Genomic DNA, 26,529 nt, shown 5'->3' on the forward strand with positions numbered 1-26,529 from the left:
ACTTACTAACTGTATGGCTGAGCAAGTTACTCTTTGTGTCTCAGTTTCTTTACCTGTAAAATGGAGATGATGATAGTAATAGCACCTACCTCATAGGGTTGTTATGAAGATTAAATGTGTTAATCTTCACATACAAGGCAGTGTATAAATGTTTGGGGGAAAAAAATAAAGAAGTTCTTTCCCCAAAAAATAACTAGGTAGACTTTTTTTTTTTGAGGGGAAGGGCTGGTGCTTTACCTGATGAAATGTGTACTTGAACAAAAGTGTCAAAAACTCCACCACAGGGAACTGAGAGTAGGACTCGATTCTTCTTAGGTGAACACTCACAAAGAGCCGGAGAAAGTCAGTAAACTTCTCGATGTAGCTAAATGAGATAAGACGACAAAAAGTGACAATAAGAAGCCTAGCCACCTCCTCAGAAGAGAACTTAAATTCAATTGAAATTTCTTTCAATACAGAACTACAAAGATACATATTTTCAGATAAAAATATAAAGGCCTACAACAATTACCTACAGGAGAGGCAACCCTTCATTCCATTACCACCTGAAACATAGCAGAAAAGCAACTTTAATCCTCAGACACTATCTACTAAGGCTTCTTATAAGCTAGTGCTCTCATTTTCTAACTCATTAGTGCTATGACCCAATGAAAGTAAAAGAAGTGGTGCTAAAAGGCTGATGGGCAGATCAAGTGTGTCACTTCAACCTGGAAGTCTGGAAGGCTGGTTTCTTTGCTAGGAGGCCAAAATATTAAAACAATGTGCCAAAAACAAAACAAGACTACACAAAGGGCATGGCATCTAGGTAAGAAATAGTCAGGCTTGCAACCTAATCCTTATTTTTGTCTTCCCTCTACCTCCTGGCGTTAATTAAACATAGTACATCCCAATCCTCTCTAAAAATGATTTCAAATATAAGAGGGGAAGGCTGTTGGACCCGGACAGCCCTCAGAGACAATTTAGTCTGATGCTTCCATTTTACAGACGTGGCCAGGTCCCAGAGGGATAAAATGACCAGCTCAAGATCACTCAGCCAGCTCATGGCAGAATGGAACTATCATCCATTCCCAAACTTTCTTTTCACATTACAATGAATTCCCAATTCATCTGTATTCAACAAAATCATTTCACAGAAGAGTGTGGGTCACAGCTGCAAGGATAAGAGATTTTTGTTATTTAAATACACAGCACATCATCACTCTCACATTTCAGAAACTGTCATTTTAAGCCCCTATATACCAAAAGGTGATTCGAAAATGAGATGGCTATACCTTCATAAATCACATTTCAGAGACCAATAAAAAAAGATAAAGACTTACTAGGACTTGGCCAAAATTAAATAATGGCTAAAAGTAATTCTGAGACTCCTAGCTGCAAAAATCTACTTATTAAAGCAGAGATATGTGAAATAAAGCAGGAGAAGAAGACTACTCCTCAGAAGAGTAAAATTGGCCCAGAATTAAAATTTCTCCTATTGTTCCCGGGACCTACCTCCCTGAGGGTGGCCAACTGCCTCTCTGATTTCTAAATGGCTGACTTACGCACAAAGAAATGAGCTTATCTGCAACTTTTTTTTATTTTTAAACGTTAATTTAATAAGGAGGATAGCTGTCTCTGTGGATCATGGGGCCAAATACTTGAAAAACATTAACAACGCAATAAAATGAGTTGTTTTTAGAGGCAGGAAAGCATAAAGAGACTTCTCTGATGTCCTGAATCACTAATACTCAAGAATAGGAATTTCTCACTCAGCTTATTATTAGACTATGTTTTTATACAGATTCGAATTTGTGAACCAGCTTAATGTTCTTTAGGAAGATGCGCTCAATCCCCTACCACCCATAAAAGAACAAAGAGAAGTCATAGGTAACAGAGCTAGCAATTTCTATTTGATTTTACTCTCCAACCCAATTCAAAAATAAAGACCAGGTGTTTCAGTAGCTAAAACTACCAATTTTATTTCACCTCATTTTCTTGCCCTTGCCCACCTTCTGGTACAGGTGCTAATGAACAGTAGAAAGTTAGGAAAAAAGCAGTAAAGGAGAAGAGAAGCAAAGGACCTGGTTAAGCAGCTCCTAAACAACTGAGAATGGACTTAGCTGTTTAGAATTAGTGGTAAGGGACCCAAGAGTCAGGAAGCAAGCACACAGTATTGTTTATGTCACCTTTCTGCTTCCAGGCACCTCTCAGCTTTCACAGGGCAATAGGAAGCATAGGATTAAAATATAAAACCAAGAGTACAAAAGTTACATGTAGCAAAATCAATACACAAATAATCCATGATGACATTTCTGTATCACCCAAATGTAAGCCATAACAAAACGTCTGTGACTCAGTACGCTACAAGCAAAAGTCAAAACAACTGACGTTTGATCACTAGTATCATCAGTTCGAATTTTTTTAACATATGAAGATAAAACCGTTTTTCTTAACCAAAGCTAGAAAGTGTAAAGTTGTGCACGTCGAATATTTAATACTCTTGAATTCACACAGAACGCTATCACTGAGTAATGAAAAGAAAAACATTATCATTTCAGATTAAGAGTTCTTTTGTGATTATACAAAAAAAATTTCACACAAAACTTGTTTGTAATGAACCAAGCCAAATAATCTGATGTACCAATTTTTTTAACTTTAGAAAAACCTAATACAATTGCTAAATTCAAAAAGGACTGAAACTGTCTTAACATTAGGCACCTGACTTTATATTCTGCTACTGAATCTAAGGACAAGGAGATAGTTTAACTCTGTACAGTTTAATAACAAACAACAATCCAAGGAGAATTGATTAAAATATTAACAACTTTTGCTACTAGGCAATGTATAAATATCCACTAATTTATTTATTCACATGAAAGTTTCTGAACATAGTCAGCGTGTATGTTCTTAACACTAAGCACCCAACGCTCCCTCTTGTTTTTATGCAGGAGTGTTATCATGTTCATGAAAGTTGTAAGATACATATATGACATCATCTGCAAGGGAAATAAATGAGACTCTGCCTCAGAGTACCATGATGTATTCATCGTTTAAAGTGTTTTAAGAAAAACAGGCTAGGTAATTTTAGGCTCCATTCAAGAGGACAATAACAAAGAAACAGAGGTGTGCACCACATTAACATGTGCCCACCTTACCATCTCTCCTATCTTTCGATGAAAACTTGCCATCTGTATAAAATTCACTATAACTACAACACTCCTACAGCCTGAAAGATGTTCACTTGGGAAAAGTCAAACAGTAAAAACTGACAAGCGACACACCAAGTGAGGAAGGCAGATTATAACTCCTGTACCTCCATGGACCTCTTCTCCTGTTCTTGGCTATGCATGAGCAGCAGTCTCAGTTCCTGCACACCTCAGACCTGCAGGCATACAGTGAGGAAGTGGAGACAGGGGTGGGAGGGAGGACAGAAAATGGATGGGGGGAGAAAGACAACAAACCTACACAATTGACAATCACTTTTCACACTCAACTCATTTCCCTTAACCCCCCTAGCCCTTCCAGCTACTCTTAAACTTACTGGCACACACCTACCTTTCCATTCCTCACCAGGAGCCCCAAATTCTGAAATCAAAGAGGATTACCGACACTATGCAGCACAACGTGATAAAAAGTCACGGCCCGTTCTCAGGGCACGACCGACTCCACACCTGTTTTCATTACCTCTCATCAAGTTCTTCTAGTCTGCTCTTCACCGTGTGGGCATTGTTATCCTTGGTGATTTTCTGCAGGAGGTAGAAAGTCTGCTGGAACATACGCAGTAGATACTCCTCAAATTCCACAGGCACACAGTTCTTGGACATGAGTTCATTGATGCAGGACATGGCCAGGACCCCAAGCCGGCCACGCTCCTGACCCAAGACACAGTTCTGGCTGCTGCCGTTAACTGATGCCATCTTTCTGGCCCGGATGTCACAGCCAAAGCGGGCAAAGTGGAAGATGGTGGTAAGGAGGGATGGGGTGATGCTGGCAGACAGAGGAATCCAACTGAAGAGATGAGCCAGGCACTCCAAGGCCAGAGAACAGATATACTCACTCTCCACGTCAAGGATGGGGATTGGCTGATTCAACTGTTTGGCTGAATTAGGGCTCTGCAACAGGTTACTCAGTAAGTCACCTGAAAATAAAAAAGGCTTCTAAGATATCCACTGTCATATCTCTTACAAACTATTTTAAGCAACTCACCTTCTCAAAAAAACAAAAACAATTTACGTATTATATCAACAAATAAAATCAGTAAGCTCAATGTTGTTGTTGTTAGCCGCCATCGAGTCGATTTGGACTCACAGTGACCCATGTGACAGAGAAGAAGTGCCTCATGGGGTTTCTAGGCTGTAATCTTTACGGGAGCAGATCACCAGGTCTTTTCACTTGCAGAGCCGCTGGGTGGGTTCAAACCGCCAACCTTTCGGTTAGCAGCCAAGTGCTCAATGTTAAACACCAACTATAAAAAGTTAACAGTATAGCAAAATTAAGGTAATTATGATTCATTTTGTGAAATAAAAAATCTGGATAAACTTCAGTATTTTAAATTCAGTGAGATTTGTAAAACAGCAGTATCTCAGTAGACAGAAGTAGGGAGAATAAAGATGGGACTATTCTCTGGCTGTAAAACCCCATGTCTATCCAAGTTTTTCTTCTTTCTACTGCCCCCCAAAAATCATGACCTTGTTTTTGAAAAAAATGATACATAACTATTATTTGAATAAGTAAATAACTGGATCCCTAACACCATTTACCAACTTAGACTCCAGATGAATGAACAAGCTAAACCAAAAGACAAAACATTAAAATAGAAGAAAATATAGGAGCATCAGAAATACAGGTGAGAGAAAGACTTCTTAAAACTACCAAGACACAAACATCAACAAAAAATACTTAAATTTAATAACATCAAAATGAAGAGTTTCTATTCAATGAAGCACATTAAAGAAAATTATCAAGCATATAACAAACTGTGAGACGATAGTAAAAATGTCTAACATCAAGGACTAAAATCTAAAATATACAAGAAAAACCCTACACATCAACAAATATAACCCCAATCTAAAGATAGGCAGCAGATATGAAGAGACAATTGTCAGAAGAAACTCAAAAGGGCAATCAGCATACAGAGGAGATCTCAAAATCATTAGTAATCAGAAAAAGGCAAATTAAAAGGAGACAGAAAAATAAGAAGGTTGGATAACGCCAAGTGCTGAGGCAGAGGGATGAATATAGGAACTTTCTTGCAGCAGTGGAGAGAAGCACAGCTATTCTGAAAAAGAAAATGGCACTCTGGAGTGCTCATAAATATCCTATCATCTCTTATACACAGAAAACCCCAAAGAATCCTCAAGAAAACTACTGGAACTAATAGAAGACTTCAACAAAGTTTCAGGATACAAGGTAAACATACAAAAGTCAGTTGGATTCCTTTACATCAACAAAGAGAACCTCGAAGAGGAAATCATCAAATCAATACCATTTACAATAGCCCCCAAGATGATAAAATACTTAGAAATAAATCTAACCAGAGATGTAAAAGATCTATACAAGGAAAACTACAAGAAACCTGCATAGGTGGAAAAACATACCTTGCTCATGGATAGACAGACTCAACATTGTGAAAATGTGTATTCTACCCAAAGCGATCTACAGATACAATGTAATCCCGATCCAAATTCCACGAGCATTTTTTAATGAGATGGAGAAACAAATCACCAACTTCATATGGAAAGGGAAGAGGCCTCGAATAAGTAAAGCATTACTCAAGAGGAAGAACAAAGTGGGAGGCCTCACACTACCTGATTTTAGAACCTATTATACCGCCACGGTAGTCATTTAACAGCCTGGTACTGCTACAACAACAGATACATAGACCAATGGAACAGAACTGAGAATCCAGACATAAATTCATCTACCTATGAGCAGCTGATATTTGACAAAGGCCCAAAGTCCATTTATTGAGGAAAAGACAGTCTCTTTAACAAATGGTGCTGGCATAACTGGATCTCTGCAAAAAACTGAAACAAGACCCATACTTCACACCATGCACAAAACTAACTCAAAATGGATCAAAGACTTAAATATAAAATCGAAAACGATAAAGATCGTGGAGGAAAAAATAGGGACAACACTAGGAGCCCTAATACATGCCATAAACACAATATGAACCATAAGTAACAATGCACAAGCACCAGAAGAAAGACCAGATAAATGGGAGCTCCTAAAAATCAAACACTTATGCTCATCAAAAGAGTCAAAAGACAACCTACAGACTGGGAAAAAATTTTTGGCTATGACAAATCCAATCAGCGTCTAATCTCTGAAATCTACAAGGTACTGCAAAACCTCAACCACAAAAAGACAAATAACGTAATTAAAAAATGGGCAAAGGATACGAATAGGCACTTCACCAAAGAAAACATTCAGGCAGCTAACAGACACATGAAGAAATGCTCACGATCATTAGCCATTAGAGAAATGCAGATCAAAACTACAATGAGACAACAAGGCTAGCATTAATCCAAAAAGTACAAACAATAAATGCTGGAGAGGTCGTGGAGAGACTGGAACACTTACAGACTGTTGGTGGGAATGTAAAATGGTACAACCACTTTGGAAATCGATTTGGCGCTTCCTTAAAAAGCTAGAAATAGAAGTACCATACGATCTAGCTATCCTGCTCCTTGGAATATAACCTAGAGAAATATGAGCCGTCACACGAATAGATATATGCACACCCATGTTCACTGCAGCACTGTTCACAATAGCAAAAAGATGGAAACAACCTAGGTGCCGATAAGTGGGTGAATGGGTAAACAAATTATGATATATCCACATGATGGAACACTACGCAACAATAAAGAACAACGATGAAGCCGTGAAACATAACATGGAGGAATATGGAGGTCATTATGCTGAAAGCATTTAGTCAGTCACAGAAGGACAAATACTGTATAAGACCACTATTATACAAACTCAAGAAAAGGTTTAAACACAGAAGAAAACGTTCTTTGATGGTTATGGGGGTGGGGAGGGAGGGTGAGGGTTATTTACTAACAAGATAGTAGATAAGAATTATCATAGGTGAAAGGAACGACAGCACACACTACAGGGGAAGTCAGCACAACTAGACTAAACCAAAGCTAAAAGTTTCCTGAAAACAATCAAACACTTTGAGGGACACAGTAGCAGGGGTAGGGGTCTGGGGACCATGCTTTCAGGGGACATCGAGGTCAACTGGCATAACAAAGCTTATTAAGAAAATGTTCCGCATCCTACATTGGTGAGTGGTGTCTGGGGTCTTAAAAGCTTGCAAGCAGCCATCTAAGATGCATCAATTGATCCCAACCACCAGAAGTAAAGGAGAATGAAGAACACGAAAGACACAAGGAAAGCAGTAGCCCAAGAGACAGAAAGGGCCACATAAACCAGATACTTTATCAGCCTGAGACCAGAAGAACTAGATGGTGCCCAGCTACCACCAATGACCACCCTGACAGGGAACACAACAGAGAGTCCCGGATGGAGCAGGAGAAAGGTGGGGTGCAGAACTCAAATTCTAGTGAGAAGACCAGACTTAATGGTCTGACTGAGACTTGAGGTATCCTGGAAAGCATGGCCCCTGGATTCTCTATCAGCCCAGAACTAAAACAATTTTCGAGGCCAACTCTTCAGACAGGGACTGAACTGGACTGTGGGACATAAAGTGATACTTGCGAGGAGTATGCCCCTTAGCTCAAGTAGATACCAGAGACTATATGGGCGGCTTCTGTCTTGGAGGTGAGATGGGAAGGCAGAGAGGGTTTAGGAGCTGGTTGAACGGACATGGGGAATTGGGTGGAAAGGAGGAGCGTGCTGTCACAGTATGGGGAGAGCAATCAGAGTCACATAACAATGTATGTATAAATTTTTGTATGGGAAAAAATTTTTTAAAAATATCCTATCATCTGAAAATTCCCCTCCTGGGTATGCCTCCCAAAGCAACCCTTACACAGCACCATGAGGGGTCAGTATGAAGATGAAATCACAGCAGTATTTGTGCTGGTGGGGAGTTGGAGGCAATCTGGGTTCCTCACTAGAACGAAATGAGTTCCTTTATGAGGCCTTTTGCCTTGGTTCTTTAGAAAAATGTCTTGGGCGATTTCTCCCCTAAGCCCTAAGGCATTAACTTTGCCTTAGCTCTTTGGAGAAGCAATTCGAGGGTGGGAGTGTTCTCAGGATGTTTTCTATTCCAGAGGGTCTGTGTTACTTTTGTCCAGGTTGACCGACATTTCCTGGGTAAGCTATAAACAAACTTGATGGTTTGATACGTTTTGTCTAGCCCTGGGCTACAGTCTACCCTGTGATTGGTCAATTTTATGCACCTGGAAGAGACTGGTCAGTTTACTAAGCAAATTGAGTGACTTGTAGTCCACCAAGGGGATTGGTCAGTTCATGGTCCTGCTGGGAGGGCTATGCCTTGAAACTGACAAGTAGTTTGTTTATATAAGCAGAAAATTCCACAGAGGTTTTCTGAGAGACAAGAAGAGAGAGGAAGCAAGCAGTCTCCTAAAAAAGCTGTAATACGGGTCGAGGGCTATAACAATGAACACAGCGAGAGACCTGAAAGAGGCCCTATCGCAGAGCAGACAGCAATAGACCTGGAAGGGGCTCTGCAGCAGAGTCAGCAGTAACAGCAGAAAGCTGCTGCTGAGAAAGCAGCTAAGAGCTGAGCAAGCTGCTATACTAGCTATGAGCTGGGCCGGTTAGCAGTGGAGAGGCCAACAGCAGGTAGGCCAAAAGCAGAGGCCTACACAGCTGAGAGGGTGCCTGCACAATTAAGAAGAAGCCTTGCACAGCTGAGAGGGGTGCCTGGCCTGGCTGTTCGCATTGCTGAAAGGAGTTGAGAGCGCTGCCCTGCGCTGAAGAAGTGAGGGATGTGCTCTCCACTTCAGAAGAGTCTTCCAAACCTTGCCTGCTTGCTTCCCGATCCTGAGTTGTTCCTGTTACTTCCCTAATAAACCACATAATTGTGAGTATGATCTGTGAGTTCTGTGTGTCCACTGCAATGAATTATCGAACCCAGAAGAGAAGTACAGAGGGCCAAGGGGGGAATGGCCGGTGTCAGAAATGGTGAACAAGTTAGAGAGTGGAGGTGTGTCTTTGTGCTGATCCTGATTCTTATCACTTGGGAATTTAAACGATTCCCTACACTGCAACACACTTACTGAGGGAAAAGACAGGTAAAATGCTGTTGATGCATAACACATCATCCAGCCAGTAGAAGCAATGGACTAAAAGCACAGACAACAGCTTGGAGAGACCTTAAAAACATATTCCTCTGAATAAAAAGGAAGAAGCAGAATTACGGCCTTACCACAACATGTATATATATTAAAATACATTTACACAAAACGTAAGTTTCTACAAGAACATGTCACCCAAAAAAGGATACACATTATAAACATTAAGATGGCTCTTCTGTGTACAGAAGAGGAACAGGAGAAAAATGGGGATGAACAGGAATAAATAACAAAAACAATGAGAGGAGACTTGCATAAACCAATGATATTCAACTGCTATGAAACAGGAGTGTGATTAAGTTTACTATTTGCACTTGTGGTTTAAATGAAACTAAATCAAAGTATTATAAAGCAACAGTTCTCAAAGTTTGGTCCAGGATCTCCTGAGGATTCCCCCAAGACCCTTTCAAGGGGTTCACAAGACCAAAATTATTTTCAAAAGAATACTAAGATGTTATTTGTCTTTCTCACTTTCATTATCTCACAGTGCAGTTTTCCAGAGGCTACATTACATGTGATATTGCAACAAACAGAATGCAGAAGCAAATAAAACATTCTGGCTGTCTTTCATTAGAGTCTCTGGGTGGTGCAAACAATTGACACACTTGGCTACTAACTGAAAGGCCGGAGGTTTGAGTTCCCCTAGAGATACCTTCGGAGAAAGGCCTGGGATCTAGTTCTGAAAAATCAGCCATCAAAAACCCTATGGAGCACAGTTCTACTCTGACACACATGGGGTCACCGTGAGTTGGAATCAACTCAATCACACTAATGAGATTTGCAAATATGTAAAACAATGTCACTCTTCTCAGTAAATTTTTTCTGTTTACTTTGGAAAACAATTATTTTTCATTAAGATATATTATTTGTTAATATTTAATAGGCTCATCATGGTTATTTTTAATAACTTAATAAATATTTTTTCAATTTTCTCAGTTTCAATATTGATAGGTATAATCCATGTAAACAAAAGCTCTTTGAGGAACGCAATTAATTTTTTAGAGTAAAGGGATCCAGAGAGCCAAAATTTGAGAACTGCTGGGCAAGTACAAGGTGTGATCCATGAACCTCAGGGGTGGATCACCCAGGAGGCAAGGTAAGCACAATGCTTACTTTGCTGAGTCATTTGCCCCTGTCAAGGACTGTAAATTTGAAAAGAGGCTATGATTCTGTAGGAAGGTGCTATGGGGTTGGGAAATAGCCAGATGCCAGTCATACCTAAAAGCAGAATCTTTGATGTGGAGAAAAAATGTGAAATTGTTCACTACAGATGATCTGGTGAGCAAGGTAAGCACCGTGCTTACCTTGCCTATTAGACAGTCCACCCCTGATGGACCTGCATCATCAGTATAATCTGGGAGCTTGTCAGGAAGGCAAACTATCATGCCCGCACCCCCTCTACTAAAGTAGAACCTCTAGGGGTAGGGCAAAGGAATCTGTGCCTTTACAAGCTCTCTTTATGCTTGCTTGATTTTTGAGAAACACTAGGCTAAGGAAAATCACACAAAATCAACTGGAAAAGAAATAAAGCTATAAAAATGTTTGTAGAGAAAACAAAAGAAAAAAATATTCAAACTATAACAGAAGAAAATTTTCCCGAAATAACGATGTGATTCTACAAGATAAAAAGGAATATTCCATCCCAAGAAAAAAATTATATGGAGTGATCAATACTAAGAGCATTAGGAATAAGCAAGGAATCTAGGCAGAAAAAGCACATATACAAAAAAGAAAACCTATGCCTAATTCAGACTTCTCCACAATAACATTCAAAGGCAGAAGACAGTGATGCAGTCTCTGTAAGTTCTAGGGAAAAATATGACTTAAGTCAAAGTTTGCCTTTGAGTATAAAGGCAGATGGCATTTTCTCAAACACGGACAAACTCAGATAAGACATCATTCACAAAATCTTCTTACAGGGGATACTGGACAACGAAACCATGCAAACAAAGAAATGAATCAAAATGAAGAATTAAGGAATGGAGAAGCTGTGGTAAAAAGACTGAGGCAAACACTGAATTAAATACAGAATATTCAGACTAAACAAATGTAAGAATTATAGAAGGATATGCTAGCTATTTTTTTCATCTTTCTCAAGAAATAAGTCTCAAAATATATGGTCTAAAATTAAAACATGTAGTAAGAAACTGGTTTTCATAATCTTTTTTTCCTTAACCTTAGAATTATCTTTTACGAAGTACAAGAGTAAGTCAAAAAGTATTGCTACTAGGGTTCCAGTTCATACACGCACGGTTTTATTCCAAACAAAATGTGTTTAAACATGTCTCTGAGATCAGTGGATGGCTGCAGACAAGTTCTCTCAGTAATACACATATCTTAGATTTTGAGGGCGGGGCTAATAGCAAATTTTTAACAAAATTCAAGTGGACATCTTCCCAAAACAGTGAAGCTTTGTAACAAGTTTATGGGAATGTTGTCCCACATAAAACAACAGTTTTTAGATGTATCAAGCATTGTAAGGAAGGTCAGGAAGACCTCAAAGATGAGCCAAGAGAGGGAAGACCTCTCAAAAGGTTATGGCAACTGTTTTTTGGGATTCCAAACAGGTAATCTCGATAGACTTTCTCGTAGGACACAGGACGATCACAGGGGCTTATTATGAAGAAGTTTTAAGAAAACTAAAAACTGCTTTGGTGAGAAAAAGGCCAGGAAAGTTGCACCGAGGGATGTTTTCCATTACAACAATGCACCTTCTCATTCTTCAAGGGTAGCAGGGCTGTCCTATAAGACTTTTGTTGGGAAGCCTTACCCTATCCACCCTACAGCCCTGATCTTGCCCTTTCAGGCTTTTTTTTGTTCCCAAAACTCAAAGAACATTTAAAAGGAACATGATTTGAGTCCCCTGAGGATGCCAAAACTGCCGTGTTGATGTGGTATAAATCGAAGGGCATAGAAATCTTCAGGGAAGGGTTAGAGAGATGGAAACACTGGCTTCAGGAGTGAATAGACCTAGATGGAGGATGTGTCAAGAAACAATAGCTTCAACATTTTGATATTTTTGTTTAATAAAGGTTTCTATGATTCTGTAGCAATACTTTCTGACTTACCCTCATACTATCCCTTGTGGAAAAAGCATCTCAAGGTCAACAATTTCTTCAGTTTAATATCTTCAGTCAAGGTCAAGTAAAACTAAAATGTAATTATTTTTATAAAAAAATATGATGCCATTTTGTCTTTTTATCTAATCTAACCTATCCTATCTGTATCTATGTATAGAAAGAAGTCTTGAATGATGAAATGACATTTGATGTTACTCCTATATGATGGCACACTGGATAAATTTTTACATTTTTAATACTTTATAAGCAGCAGTTCTCAAATATTTTGGACTCAGAATCCCTTTACACTCTTAAATATTATTGAGAATCCCAAAGAGCTCTTATTTATGTAGGTTATTTCTATTGATATTTTCCATATTAGAAATTAAAACTGATAATTTCTTAAGAATATTTTTGATTTATTTAATAACAATAAACCCATTACATCTAGCTTCGTGTAGATATGCAACTGAAAAAGGGAGAAGTGTTTTAATGGCCTTTTCAAATAACTACGGTTATTCTTCATTATATTAAAACTTGACACGTAAAAATTTTTTAAGGTTAATTGCAATGTGGAATTTAAAACCATTATCAGTGAGCTTTTTTATTCTGTATATTCACAAGAAAATGAGAGCAAAAATGACAACGTGTTAATATTTTTATAAACATATATCTGACCTTTGGGAACCTCTGAAAGGGTCTGGGGACCTCCAGGCATTCCCATACTTATTGAGAATCACTACCTTATACTGCCGGATGAACATGAACCTATGAGCAAGTCAATTAACCATTCTTAGCCTCAATCTCCTCAGCTACTAGAACAAGGATTTTGTGTTTTATTAATAAGGAGTTTAATCTCCATTGTTAAACACAGACTAAAAAATTATCCCTATTCTCAGTCTCAAAAGAATTTTTTTAGAACAGGACTGCTAGGGAGAAAGAAAGCAAAACATCAATGACAGTAAGAATAGCTATCACTTGCTGGAGCTGCAGTCACGGGGTGGTATAAACGGTTACTCACTTGGCTGTTAACCAAAAGGCCGGCAGTTCAAGACCACCCAGAGGACCTTGAAAGGAAGGCCTACGGTTCTACTTCCAAAAAATCAGCCACTGAAAACCCAGTGGAGCACAGTTCTACTCTGACACACATGAGGTTGCCATTAATCAGAATCAACTCGATGGCAACTGGTTACTGGTTACCATTTGCTGTGTTCTTACTACTGGCTTGGCACTGCACGAAACACTTTACATGTGTATCTCACACATGTAATGCTCACGTGTATAATTCTCATGTGTGTAATGTTCACAACTTTAAAGTAGGTAATACTATTATTTGCATTTACAGACTGTTAGAATAATTAAGGCACAGACAGATTAAGTGTTTCCCAAAGTCCCTCAGCTAGTAAGAGTTGAGCTGAAATTGAAACCCAGGTCTGGCCCCCGAGCCTATACTCCTTCCCAGAACACAAGTAAACTGGAAAAATTACACAGCCAGGAAAAATGATAAATAAGAAAGCCAATATTCAAATATGGAAAAATATATATGATCTAAAGTAATCTGGAAACAAGCAACATGTAAAATGGTGTGTATAGGAAGATACATGCACATGGACAAAGACTGAATAGGATTATGCAAAGGTAAAAATTGTTTAGAGGATGGCCTTTGATTTTCTCAAAAAAATTTTAATGTTATTTCTCAATAAAAATGCTTTTACTCAAATTTAAATGTTTCAAGGTACTTCAGTAGGTTACAGAACCATTTTTTAAAAAAATATTTTAATCAAAGTGGAAGGAATCACTACAGAACCGAGTCTTTGCTTCATACTGCAGTTAAGAAAGCAAGTTACCTACATAAGAGGGTACTTCGGTGAGTGACTTTTATCTTCCCGACATTGACCAGGCTGTGGCAGCAATATGTACCCACTTCCAGAGGTGTGGGAACTCTGAGATATTTACTGACTTGGAAACAACCCAGACACGACAGGAACATTTGCAATGGGATTTCATGCAAAGATCCTCTCCTTTTTGCTGTTGTTGTTATTGTTGTTTTAATTATTGAAATTTCATGTTTTCTATTCAGTTGTTTTTACTAACTCAAGGTTTCTTAACCTCGGCACCAGTGAAATTTTAGACTGGATCATTCTTTGTTGTGGGGGCTGTCCTGTGCATTGTGCGATGTTAAGCAGCATCACTGGCCTCCACTCACTAGATGCCAGTAGCACTCCCCCAGTTGTGTTAACCAAAAAATGTCTCCAGACACTGCCAAATGCTCCCTGGGCAGCGAAATTGTCCTGGTTGAGAACCACGTACCTAACAGTAGACTCAGTCAGGAAAATGGAGGAAACCTCTTCAAGGAGACCTTGGGAGAAGAAAATGGGATCACAGGAGTTGTGAGTGATCCTCCCAAGTCCTACCTGTCTACAGGTAGCTTATAAGGGAATATGTGAAAAGATTTGCAAGTACAGAAAGATATGCAATTCGGAAAGAGTTTTGGATAAAGGTACAAATTGGTCTCCATCAATTCTAGTTCTCGAATCTTCACTATAAAAAACTTTTCATCACTAGTATACATACAGATCTGTATCTGAAACTATATACCACGTGGACTAGAAAAATACAGTTCCTATTTTTTGATGAATAAGGAAGACTGAAGAAGAACTGATGCCTTTGAATTATGGTGTTGGCAAAGAATACTGAATATACCACGGACTGCCAGAAGAACGAACAAGTCTGTCTTGGAAGAAGTACAGCCAGAGTGCTCCTTAAAAGAGAGGATGGCAAGATTTCATCTCACATACTTTGGACATGTTATCAGGAGGGACCAATTGCTGGAGAAGGACACCACGCTTAGTAAAGTAGAAGGTCAGTGAAAAAGAAGAAGTCCCTCAATGAGATGGACTGACACTGTGGCTGCAACAATAGGCTCAAACATAACAACGATTGGGAGGATGGCGCAGGAGCCGGCAGTGTTTCATTCTATTGTACATAGTCATTATGAGTTAGAACTGACTGGACGGCACCTAACAACAACAACTTCTATTGCAGAATAATCACCGGCCAACTTAGAATTGCAGAATTTACATAATGTCCTTTTGTTCACTTTTTTTTTCCATTTGTCCAGGTAAAAATAAATGACTAGAGGAGACTAACTAAGGAAGAGGGCTGAGGGCACTATCTTCCCTCACTTAAACCTCATAGAGGGTAACTATTCTCCTTTTACAGCGAGGACATCAATATTCAGAGAAGGTATAAAGGATCCACTTAAAGTCACAGAGTGAGTGGCAGAGCTGGGACTCTAAACCAGGGAAAGGAAGAAGTGGACAAAAGCGGTGAGAGTAACCAAGAAAGCACAGTTAGGACAAAGAACAGTGCACCTCGACTTGGAATGATGGGTTCAAGTCTCTGCTTCCCCACTTACTGGCAATGTGACCTCTGACAATTTAACCTCCAGAAGCCACACTTCAATTTGTGAACAAGAGATAAAACCATCATCACAGGGCTCTGGACCAGTGAGGTGAGTAATCACTATTGCAGAGGGCTTACGAGATAAGGTAGCAATTTGGGGAACTATTCTAAGAAACAAACCACACACAAGCCTTCAATACACACCCAAACTGTTAACTGTAGTTGTTGTGGGGACTGGTCCTGGGCTTTGCTCTTTGAAAGTGATCAGAAAGAAAATGAGATTAAAAGGAAGTGTATGAGAAAAGAGACCAAAAGCCCCCGGGTGCTAAATATGACAGGGAGCTGCACAGGAATCCAGGCAGGGCAGGGAGAGCCTGGCAGGAAATGCTGATGGGGCATGTTTAGGAATAGTTTGGTTTATTTACTGGGCCCTAAGGTTTCTCAGAATGAAGTTCTTCTACAAAACTGAGCTTATGATCAAGAAAGCTAAACAATTTCTCAAAGTTTTACTACTGCTTAACTTGGTATCTAAAGTGTACAAAGTAGTTGAGCAAAAGCAAAAGCATCAAACAAATGTTGACGAATTATCAACACTGTCCATATAATGGAGCAAGATCTGATGACTTCATTTGCAATTGTCATAAACAGAAAAAAAATCATAACAAATCAATATGCAATTTCTTCTTCTTCTTTTTTTTCCTTTTTAAAGGGGAAGTATACCCAGCTTAGAAGCTTAACTTAACTCCCTAGGCCACCCATGGTCTCAATTTATTTTGCCTTTCTCAAATACTAAAATCCAACAGTTCAAAGCTTTTTAATAGATTCGAGGAGGCAATTCTTAAGAAGTAGGCACCATATTTTTAGGTTTTGTTTATATATAAATGTCAAGTTAGCTCACATTTTATTTCACTTAACTTCATAAATAAAACCTATGCAACACATAAGATGTAAACATATGTTTGGCTTGTAGCATATGACATACCCCAACCTCGTCCCCAGGAAAATAATTCTATCAAAGTATAAACTGAGTTAATTCAGAACATATATCCGAATGAAGCCAACTAAAACACACAGTTCTTGACACTGGAAAATGATCTCAGAAAAACAAGCAAGTTTTACAAAGTAAACTACTACTGTTAACTTAAACTGGACTCTAAGCTACTATTCAGGCATCTAAAAACAAATCTAATTTAAAAGAACTAATCTTTGCAAACTATATTAATTAAATGAAAAATTTAATGACCAGCCAAACTGAGGGAGATTCCAAAGTATTTACTCATAAAATCAGATCTCTGTATCATTTGCAAAATTTTCTTTTCTCATTCAAATATTGCAAAATATAAATCTGCTGAGTCACCTCAAATATCCACCTCGAGAATGGTTGGCCACCAAATACAAATAAAGTTCAATTTCCTGGGGCTCTTAATATGCTCTAGAATTCTATAGTAGGTTTTAATCTAAGAGAGGTGTGACAGATGACTCTCTAACAGTTTTTAATGCAAGGGAAGTATGATAAATGGAATTTGGAATCAATTAGTATACTACTATGAGCAGTCCTCAAGGCTTCATGATATATTTTTAATTCTATAGTAACTGCAAGAATTTCAACTTCTATATATTAACAACCACCAAACCAAACCCATTGCCGACAAGTTGATTTCAACTCATAGTGACCCTGCAGGGGAGAGTAGAATTGCCCAATAGGGTTTCCAAGGAGCGACTGGTGGATTGGAACTGCCAACCCTTTGATTAGCAGCCGAGCTCTTAACCACTGTGCCACCAGGGCTCCCATATTAACAACAGGCTACGTGAAACAGCTTGGGTTTAGAGACATCTGATTTCAATGGCCCATTTCCTTAGGGTAAAGGAGAAAGATGTGGAAATACTTCTCATTAGCTACATGAACCTTTACAGTAGAGGAAGAAATATGTGCCAATTCACAGGATGTACTCCACTTGAAAAGCATTTGTGATCATTTAGTGTAAACAGAAGCATTTAGAAACTAAAAGTCCCTGCTCAGACACAATTTCCCCTTTCTATCCATCCTTGAAAGTAGTCATTTTTAAATGAACTGTACTCTGACTTTCGAAACAAAAATAACTGTGAACAATAACTAGCAACAGTAAACTATTTAACAGCCATTACAAATGCTCAAGCTTTATTAAATTATTCTCAACTGATGTAAATTCAAAAACAATCCTACTACAACTGGTCCCCAATCTGTCCTGGCCAAATGACTTCTCCCTGAGTCAAGTGGGGAAGAAGGCACTCTACATTCCTTTCCTCTCCTTCAGCCCCTGCAGAGCTACAAAGCAGACCTGCAAGGCCACAGGCTCACACGAACTTTAGCTCCAACAATATAGCCATGAAGTTTGAAAAAAAGGAAAAACGAGTGCAACAAACCGAGAGAGAGACAGCAATTAAAAATTGACGGGGATGGGGCGGATGACAGAAGGTCAAAAGTGCCATCTTCATGATAGGCAAGGAAGGAGCAAAACACATTGTTCAATATCTTGTATCAGAATGTACAAGCACTCACAAAGAACTAAGAAAGCTAGGTACTCAGAACACATGGGCAGAAAGGCCAAAAATAATTAAGAATCATCATCTCTATCTGCCCTAGATAAACTATTGCTACCCTGACTCCCAACTGCATTTAAAAAGAGGAATGCCATATGTGGCAGGTGGATCATACCACTTTCTCCTGAGGTCGGGGATGGTGGTGGAGTAGCGGCAGTAACACTGTGTTTGTCCCAGACGGTCTCTAAGATACCTACCAAAAAAAGACAAACTGAGTTTAGAGAGAAATAAAGCCTAGCACATGAAAATCAGATTTAGAAAGAAAGATTTACTGATACATTTAATCAAACACTGGTATTTAAACATCCCTCTTCCAACCATACATCCTACTCTAGCTAATGGCTGTGTCTAATTCACTTCTAGCTATCTTCTGGAATGTACTGTCCCCACTCAGAGCATGTCTACTGCTTCACAATCTTGAAAGGTGGTTTCTCTCCCACTATTTCCACTGACATTGTTCTTTGCCAAGGTCACTTCGTTGCTAAATCCATTCAGTGGCTGCTTAATCCTTATCCCCCTTGACCACTCTGTGGCATTCCAGGCCACTGCCCAAATCATTCTCTAGAGCCCACGGCACTACTCCTTCTGGTGTTTCTCCTGTTTCTTTGAGCTCGATTCACTCTCTTTCAGTTATCTTCATCCTCTGCCCATCACTTACGTACACATCTTCCCCAGGTTCCCTCATCAGCCCTCTTCTCATTTCACTCTCTCTTCTACTGCCATGGCTTAAACAAAACATATTCTGAAGGCTCCCAAGTCTCTCTCTTAGCCTGAAATTCATCCTGACCATATATGCCAAGCTCGATGTCACATCACAGGGATTTAGAGAGAAGGCAAGCATTCACAGACCCACACAGCCAACTGTCTCTTGATAACACCACTGATATCCCAAACTCAACTTATCTTCCCTCATAAATCTGCCACCGCTTCTCTTATGTTTCTTACCTGGTAAATGGCACCACCTTACCCAATCTCAGCATCTGGCCTTTGCTCATCCCACCTGGCCTCACTCACCCTGCTCAAACTCTTTGACCCTTTGGCCCACCCCACCTGCAATTTATGCTGAACTGTGTGCTGTTCTTGAACATACATCCTATTTCTCAACCTCTAAGCTGCTCTCCTCCCCTCAATCCCAACTTGACCTTTCTACTAGACTCACTGCTCCGTCTGTCCTTCTGGATTCCACTCAGCCATCACTTCCTCTAGGAAGTCTTCCTGCCCACTCAGTTTTGCCTGCACCTAGAATGTACCCCTATTATAACTCTTAAAACACTGTTTTTTTAAACTGTCTATCTCCCCCATTAGACTATAAATTACTAGAGGGTAGGAACTGTGTTTTATTTCTTTTTGTATACCCTGGACAGAACCTGGCACATAAGATGATCATAAAGGCTTTTGAAAATATTTTGTTCTCAAAATATTTAATATTATAACATGGATGAACCTTGAAAACATGCTAAGTGAAAAGAAGCCAGACACAAAAGGCCACATATATGATTACATTTATATGAAATATCCAGAATAAGCAAATCCATAGAAATATAAAGCAGATTAGTGTTTACCAGGGGCTGGGGTTAGGGGGAAAGGGAATGAGGAGTGATTGCTAATCGGTATGGCTTTTTTTGGGGGGTGATGACAACTTTCTGGAATTAGATAGTGGTAATGGTTGTGCAACCTGGTGAATACATACTAAAAATGATGACTGAACTGTTACACTTTAAAATTGTGAATGTTACGGTATATGAATTATATCTCAATTTAAAAATGTTTGATATACTACTAAGCACGGTAGGACATGAAGGTGTAAAACACAGTTTCTAACTCTAGGAATTTTACATCTAGTTGGGGGTGTCAATAAACATGCTGTGAATGACTGAATGAATGCTCTCAGGTTTGGGTTTCTCCTGGGCATCTGGGGACGAATGGGGGGGAGGGTAAATCACAAGCTCATTTTTGATCATTCTTTCAACCAATTTTAAGTGCTCACTACATGCCAAGCACTGAACTAGATACACAAACAGGAAAATTCCTAGACATCCAAGAAGAAACACTGGGTAGGGGAGCTGGAGATAAAAACATTTCTTTTCACAACATTCCTTCAAGTAACCAGTCCAGGCTCCTGGTGCCTCAAGGGCCTCATGACTGGGCACTACGGATCAGCCTCCCTAACAGGTGGGTTCTCATGGGAGTGCAGCAGTCCTGGCCCTCAGGACTCCGGACCCTCCACTCTCCGTCTGTCTTTCTGTCTCATTTTGTGGTTTGCTTTCTTTTTATTCTTTACCCTTCACACAATGTCATGAGGCTCTAATAAAATAGAAGAGGTAAAAGTAAGGAAATGCCATATACAACCCTGTCTCATTTCCCTACACAGAATCTGAAATTTTTACATTTAACTTCTCCTGATCTTAGATTCAAATTATTATAAGTGTGTGCCACCCACCATATTTAAAATGCAGTAATAGGCATTTCAATCACACTCCCATGACTCAGTCTATATACCTCATTAGTCATAGTTATTGCAAGGCCCAACTGATGAAAAACTACGAGGAAAGTCAGTCACATTTTTTAAGGTGTTACTATGTGCTAGACATTGGGTTAGGTGCTGGGAATACAGCACTAAATTCTTTCCATTTTTATGCTCAGTCTCAGGGACAGCTAAAACAACTGCTCGAAATTTCTGAGTGCCAGGACCTGAGCTCTGGGCGCCTGTGGGCAGGCCTCTGTCTCTTGGCACCACCGAGCCACTCACCTGTCAGTAGCCCAAGCACTGTCTGCACCTGGTCTAGCAGCAGCTTCCGCAACTCCTCCTTCCGAGCCACACTGAGGTCTTCACGGGGACAAGCCAGTTCCTCTGAAGTTGTCTTCAACATGATCAGCCCAAGGGGGGTTGTCACAGGGGACTGGATCAACTGCCGGGAGAAAGCAAGTTCTGAGCAGAGTGTCCGGCTAATCAGGTACAAAGAGGACCAAGTAGCATTAAATATGTGAAGTACCTCTGTGTGTTTAATCTTATATGAACAGACAGCATAAATCAACCCTTTAGAAAAATGACTTATATTCTCATCTTATTTTAAAGACAAAAGTCTAATACCATGAGCAGCAAGACAACAACGCTCTTTTACAGCTAACATGTACATCTAATTTTTATACATGTCCAGATTCCCAACAGAGTCTTGGTTACTTTGCTCAGGTTAATACATTAGTGATTAAAATATGTGTTAATATGTGATATCATTTCAGTTTTACCCAGGTGGTAAATGAATTTTACATTTCTAAATCTTACAACCCTAAACTTTGCATGCTTCAAAAAGTTCAAGAGCAAACACATCATTAAACCAGTATAAGCAAGTGCTTATACTGGTGGAGCAGTGGTTAACAGCGCAACTGCTAACCAAAAGGTCAACAGTTCGAATCCACCAGCCGCTGTCTGGAAACCCTACAGGGCAATTCTACTGTCTTACGGGGTCGCTAAGAGGTAGAAGCGACTCAATGGAAACAGGTTTTTTTAATACAACAAATTAAGTTACTTTTCAACTACCTATGATATCCTCAAACTACACGGTACACCTTCAACAACCTAACCTTTACTGATATCTTTCTAATCAATTTCACAAAATTCAAAGCAATACATCTTTGAATTACATCTGTCTTTAGTTTCCAGAAACAGTAAAAGTAAGCACGTTACAGCTAAAATTCTCTACTAAAAAATTTAAGGAGCACTTGACCTTTTTCCTTCATCATAACTAACTTTAAATGTAGTTCATTGTCTGATATGAATAAGTTTTTTATTTACTGAAGCCAGAAAACATAAGCTTTATGGTAGAGGAGGGCACACACGACCTTCACCCATAAAGACCATATATATATCCTCCACTTTAAGGAATACAGGGTACTTTCCTTTCCCCTTAAGTAAAAGCTCATCCTGAAAAACTAGGAAATAATAAATAATAATGTAAACTCAAGGTAAATTCAACTGCCCTCAGACGCAGCACTATGTAAAGCTAGCAGTAATTGATAGTGTTAACAATGTTCTAGGTCAAATCAGTTCTCTTCAACACTAAAACTTCAAGAGTGCCCTCCACAATTTTTCTCTTCATTTTCTCCAAGTTTGCACTATTTCTAACACCTACTTAAAGTCAGTAGGCGAGAAATAGGAAACTCCTCCTCTAGCAATTTTTCTTTATGTAAAAGTAGAACTTACCTTTTACGAGTATCTCTTTCCATTTGGAGACCTTTGGGTTATCAATCAGTATTGTAAAAGATTTCCATTACTTTCCCCTTTTCATTTCTTTCTTTCTCCTCTACCTTGCTTGTCTCCGTTTTCCCCCAAGCCCTCATTCTTATTCTCTCAGCCACAATAACTAGTATTGCCAAAAACATTCCATTTAGTAATACATCTTTCTGTAGATGAAATACTTCTGTGCTTCCCAGCAACAAAAGATTCCTACATTATGGAAAATGTAGCTTACAGTTCTTGTTTCTCTTGTCAATGGGGGAAGGAAAAGGTGGTCAGTAAAGAAACTGGCTGAAATAAAGTTATCCTTTACTTGAAAGAACAGCCTGATAAAACACATATTTTCTCTTCTCATTAGCTTTGCATCCAGGAAGCTTTTTATTAAAATCGTGTTTCCCTTTACCATCTTCACACATTGAATTTAAGCTCATAACACAGGTAGCCTCTGCAATTTATTTTAACAGAAAATAATAACTCCAGGTTGAAGATCAAGTTCAAGTTTTTACTGAGCTTCTAAAAAGGTTCCACAATGTTTTATTACCCTACCCAGTCAGAGAAGAAACAGCAATGCTTTTCTATGCTCCTTGTCCCTTAATTATCCAGCCCCAGGCACAATGTACAACCACAGGTCAACCTCAAGTTGTAGTGTTTATTTCAGGAATCTGAAGAACATAGCACAGAAAGATGTGGTGTGTGTGTGCATGATGTGGGGAGGAGGTGGAGAGATAGAGGTCAGTTTCGACTTCAACTACTTCCTTCTCCAGTGACCTAGAGAGGGTGTAACCAACACACAGAACTACAAGTACATTTCTACGGCCCCAAATCAACCCCTCTCTGCCTGTTTTGGTAGTCATCACAATTACAGTATAAACTGCATAGATGCTCCAGTTGACTGTCACAGTTAAGAGTTAAAAAAATTAAAAAAAAAACAAAAAACTATGAACATCAGACTGCAAACAGACCATGACAAAATTAAGCCAAATAAAAAATCTTTTAGATGGTTTAATCAAAGAATTGTCTGATGTTTAAGCTGATTCCAGAACTGGTTTGGACTTGTTCCCCAATGCTTGAGTAACCGAGCACCAATCATTCTTGACATGGTGTACATGCCACGCCACTGACTGGTTTTCACGTATAAATAAGTAGAGAATATTACAGTTGAAAAGAATTTTAAAGATTGCTTACTCCAACCCTCTCATTTTACAAAGAAGGAAATGGAGGTGCCAAAACCAAAGATGATTTGTGACAAAGATAGACACACAACCCAAATAAGCTCCTCCCAGTCCAATGCCCTTTCCACTATGGGGTGTTTCAAAGTCATAAAGGCTGCATGCGGTTAAAGGAGTCAATTTTGAAGGACTGGAAAGAAGGAAGTAGTGGAGAACAGAGAAGGACAACTAGCCTTTTTAAACTTCCATGTGCACTTCATTTAAAAATGCTCTTCTAAACCCTGTTTATAATTAATTATACTTCTTCAGCCCTTGGACAGTGGTAGAATATCACTTGCTATTCCCTCTGCCTAAATCACTCTTCCCCTAAATACCCACATGGCTCACTCCATCACTTCTATTCGGGTTTCTACTAAAATGTCTGCTCCTCAGAAAAGCCTTCCATGACCATCCCATTTAACTAACACATCCTGGCATTCTCTATCCCCTTATCCTGGTTTTAATTCTCTTCATAATACTTATAACCACCTGAAAGCATTTATTTGCTTATTGTAACTGATGGTCTTCCCCTCTAGATTATAAACTCCATGAAGGTGAGGGCCTTGTTTTGTTCATTACTATATCCCCACCAAGTGCTTAGTGCCTGGCTGGTGCTCAACAGTTTACTGAACAAATGCATGACTCTCCTTTGCTGTATAAATCCAACAAGTCTCTAGAGAAATGAATCACTATAAAAAACAAGCCAAAATTGAACGAAGGATTTTGTGCCACTCTGAGAGGCTATCTGAGTGATGCAATATGGATTTTTTTTTTTTTTTAATTACTGTATAATTCAAATCGTTTATAGGGAAAGCAGGCGGAATATCAGAAATGGTATTTTTCTGGAAAATTCTTGAACCTACAGTTACTGAGACTATAACCAATTTTCAAAGAATTTTATTTCTATAAAGTGTACAAAATATTTATTTCCTGCATACCCAAGACTGCTACAGTAATATGAAAATGTTATTTTCACAGGACTGAAATGAGCAACAGCATCTCACTCCTGGCTTTTGTTGTTGTGTGCCATCAAGTCAATTTCAATTCATAGCAACTCCATGTGACAGAGTAGAGTTGCCACATGGAGTTTTCTAGGCTGAAAAAATTATAGAAGCAGATTGCCAGGTCTTTTCTCCCGTGGAGCCACCGGTGAGTTCAAGCCGCCAACCTTTCAGTTAGCAGCTGAGCGCTAAACCATTGCACCACCAGGGCTCCTTTCTTGGCTTTTAGGTTCCACCTATTCCCTGATGACTTCCAAATCCTGATCTTTAGCCAGACCTCTTTCCTAAACTCCAGACCCACATTTCCCAATGTCTCAACTGATACCACACGGAAGGAACACACAAATCTTAAATGCATTTTTTGCCAAACTTAATTCAGCATCTTTTCCCCAAACCCATTCCTCCTTCCTTCATCCTTGGTCTGGTAAATAGCACCAAAATTCACCTCTGCGATCTAAGCCAGAAACCTGGGAGTCATTCTAGATTCCTCCCTTCCCTCATTCCTATCATTTAGTCACTGACCAAAGTCTCTTTAGTCCATCTCCTAAGCATCCTGCCTCCATCCACCAAATAGGTCTCTGCTTGGCTCAGATCTTCCTCATCTCGCTCAGACTTCTCCAACAGCAACCTACCAGTCTCCTTCCCACTAGCCTTGCACCTCCATAATCCAGACTCCACACTGCTGCTAGAGTCATCGTTCCCACATAAAAACATGGTATGTTTTCTCCCTTCTCAAAAATTGTCATTAGTTCCTAAGGAAGCACTACAAACTAAACATCGAAATCCTCTTGCAACAGCTGTGAACAGCTGGTCTGGCTCCGACCTGTCAATCTAGCCTCTTACTCTGCACTCTCCCATCATACTTCATCATCAACAATACTGAAACACTTTGGCTCCTTGAGTCCGACTGCTATGCTACCACTGTACTCTGCATATACTACCACTACATCATATTGCTGGGTAATTACTGTTTGCGTAACTATCTCCCATTAAATTATGAAACTGTTGGAGGCCTTATCCTTGCACCCTGAAAACCTGGCATAGCACCTAACAGGCTTTCAAGTCTTTGCTGAACAAAATTTCACAAGGGGTTAACAGCATGATCAGGCTTTTTTTTTTCCTTTCTCCATTGTACAAAGGTACACATGTCAAGAAGAAAAGGTTAAATGAATGAAATAATCTATCCCTACAATCACCTCACTGCTGCAGTTCCAAAATGTTAATCTTAAAACTCCTCTTCAAACAAGGAAATAATCACTTCTACAAACGAACTATTTACAAGATACCCAATTTTCCTGGATTTGTTTTCAAAGTTTCCTTAGGTGTACCCTTACCTGTAAAATGTTAGTAAAAAAATCATGGTAGAACATTGGCCAATCTTGACGGCCAATATCAACAATAACTTTGCAGAGCTTGTTCCGGATAAAGTAAGGTAAGGTTTTATGGTGAGCCAAAAGAAGTTTGGGCAGGCAGCTACGGATTTCCATCTTATCCTGAGATGGGACCCCAAGCCACATTTTATTGATCAGATTCTGAAAAACAATTACACATTTTTTAAGTTAGCAAGCTGTACAAAAAATAACTGGTTTTCATCCTGTGGTTAGCCATATCACCTCAAGTAACAAACACTATGTTAAACAAAGGTTTTAAGCAATCTGGCAATAAGAATAATAAAAATATTCAAATCCTGTGCTACAACAATTTCATTCCTAGGAAGATCTGCTAAATAAATAATTTAATAGAAACAAAAAGCTGTATGTGCAAAAATGTTGT

General features: G+C 39.2%; 1 protein-coding gene across 2 annotated transcripts in view; it reads right to left on the reverse strand.

The window, feature by feature from the left end:
* Positions 1 to 26,529, reverse strand: part of XPO6 (exportin 6) — a 120,731-nt gene that overhangs the window by 50,072 nt on the left and 44,130 nt on the right. For both annotated transcript variants that reach the window (XM_023741010.1, XM_004386596.2), the window contains exons 4-8: positions 26,091 to 26,288; positions 21,063 to 21,222; positions 18,429 to 18,506; positions 3,664 to 4,117; positions 238 to 364 (exon numbers count right to left, since the gene is read on the reverse strand). In XM_023741010.1, coding sequence (XP_023596778.1) covers positions 238 to 364; positions 3,664 to 4,117; positions 18,429 to 18,506; positions 21,063 to 21,222; positions 26,091 to 26,288 — 1,017 coding nt within the window. The remainder of the gene's footprint in view (positions 1 to 237; positions 365 to 3,663; positions 4,118 to 18,428; positions 18,507 to 21,062; positions 21,223 to 26,090; positions 26,289 to 26,529) is intronic.

Source organism: Trichechus manatus, unplaced genomic scaffold (assembly GCF_000243295.1).
Source record: "Trichechus manatus latirostris isolate Lorelei unplaced genomic scaffold, TriManLat1.0 scaffold00170, whole genome shotgun sequence".
Classification (NCBI taxonomy): Eukaryota; Metazoa; Chordata; class Mammalia; order Sirenia; family Trichechidae; genus Trichechus; species Trichechus manatus.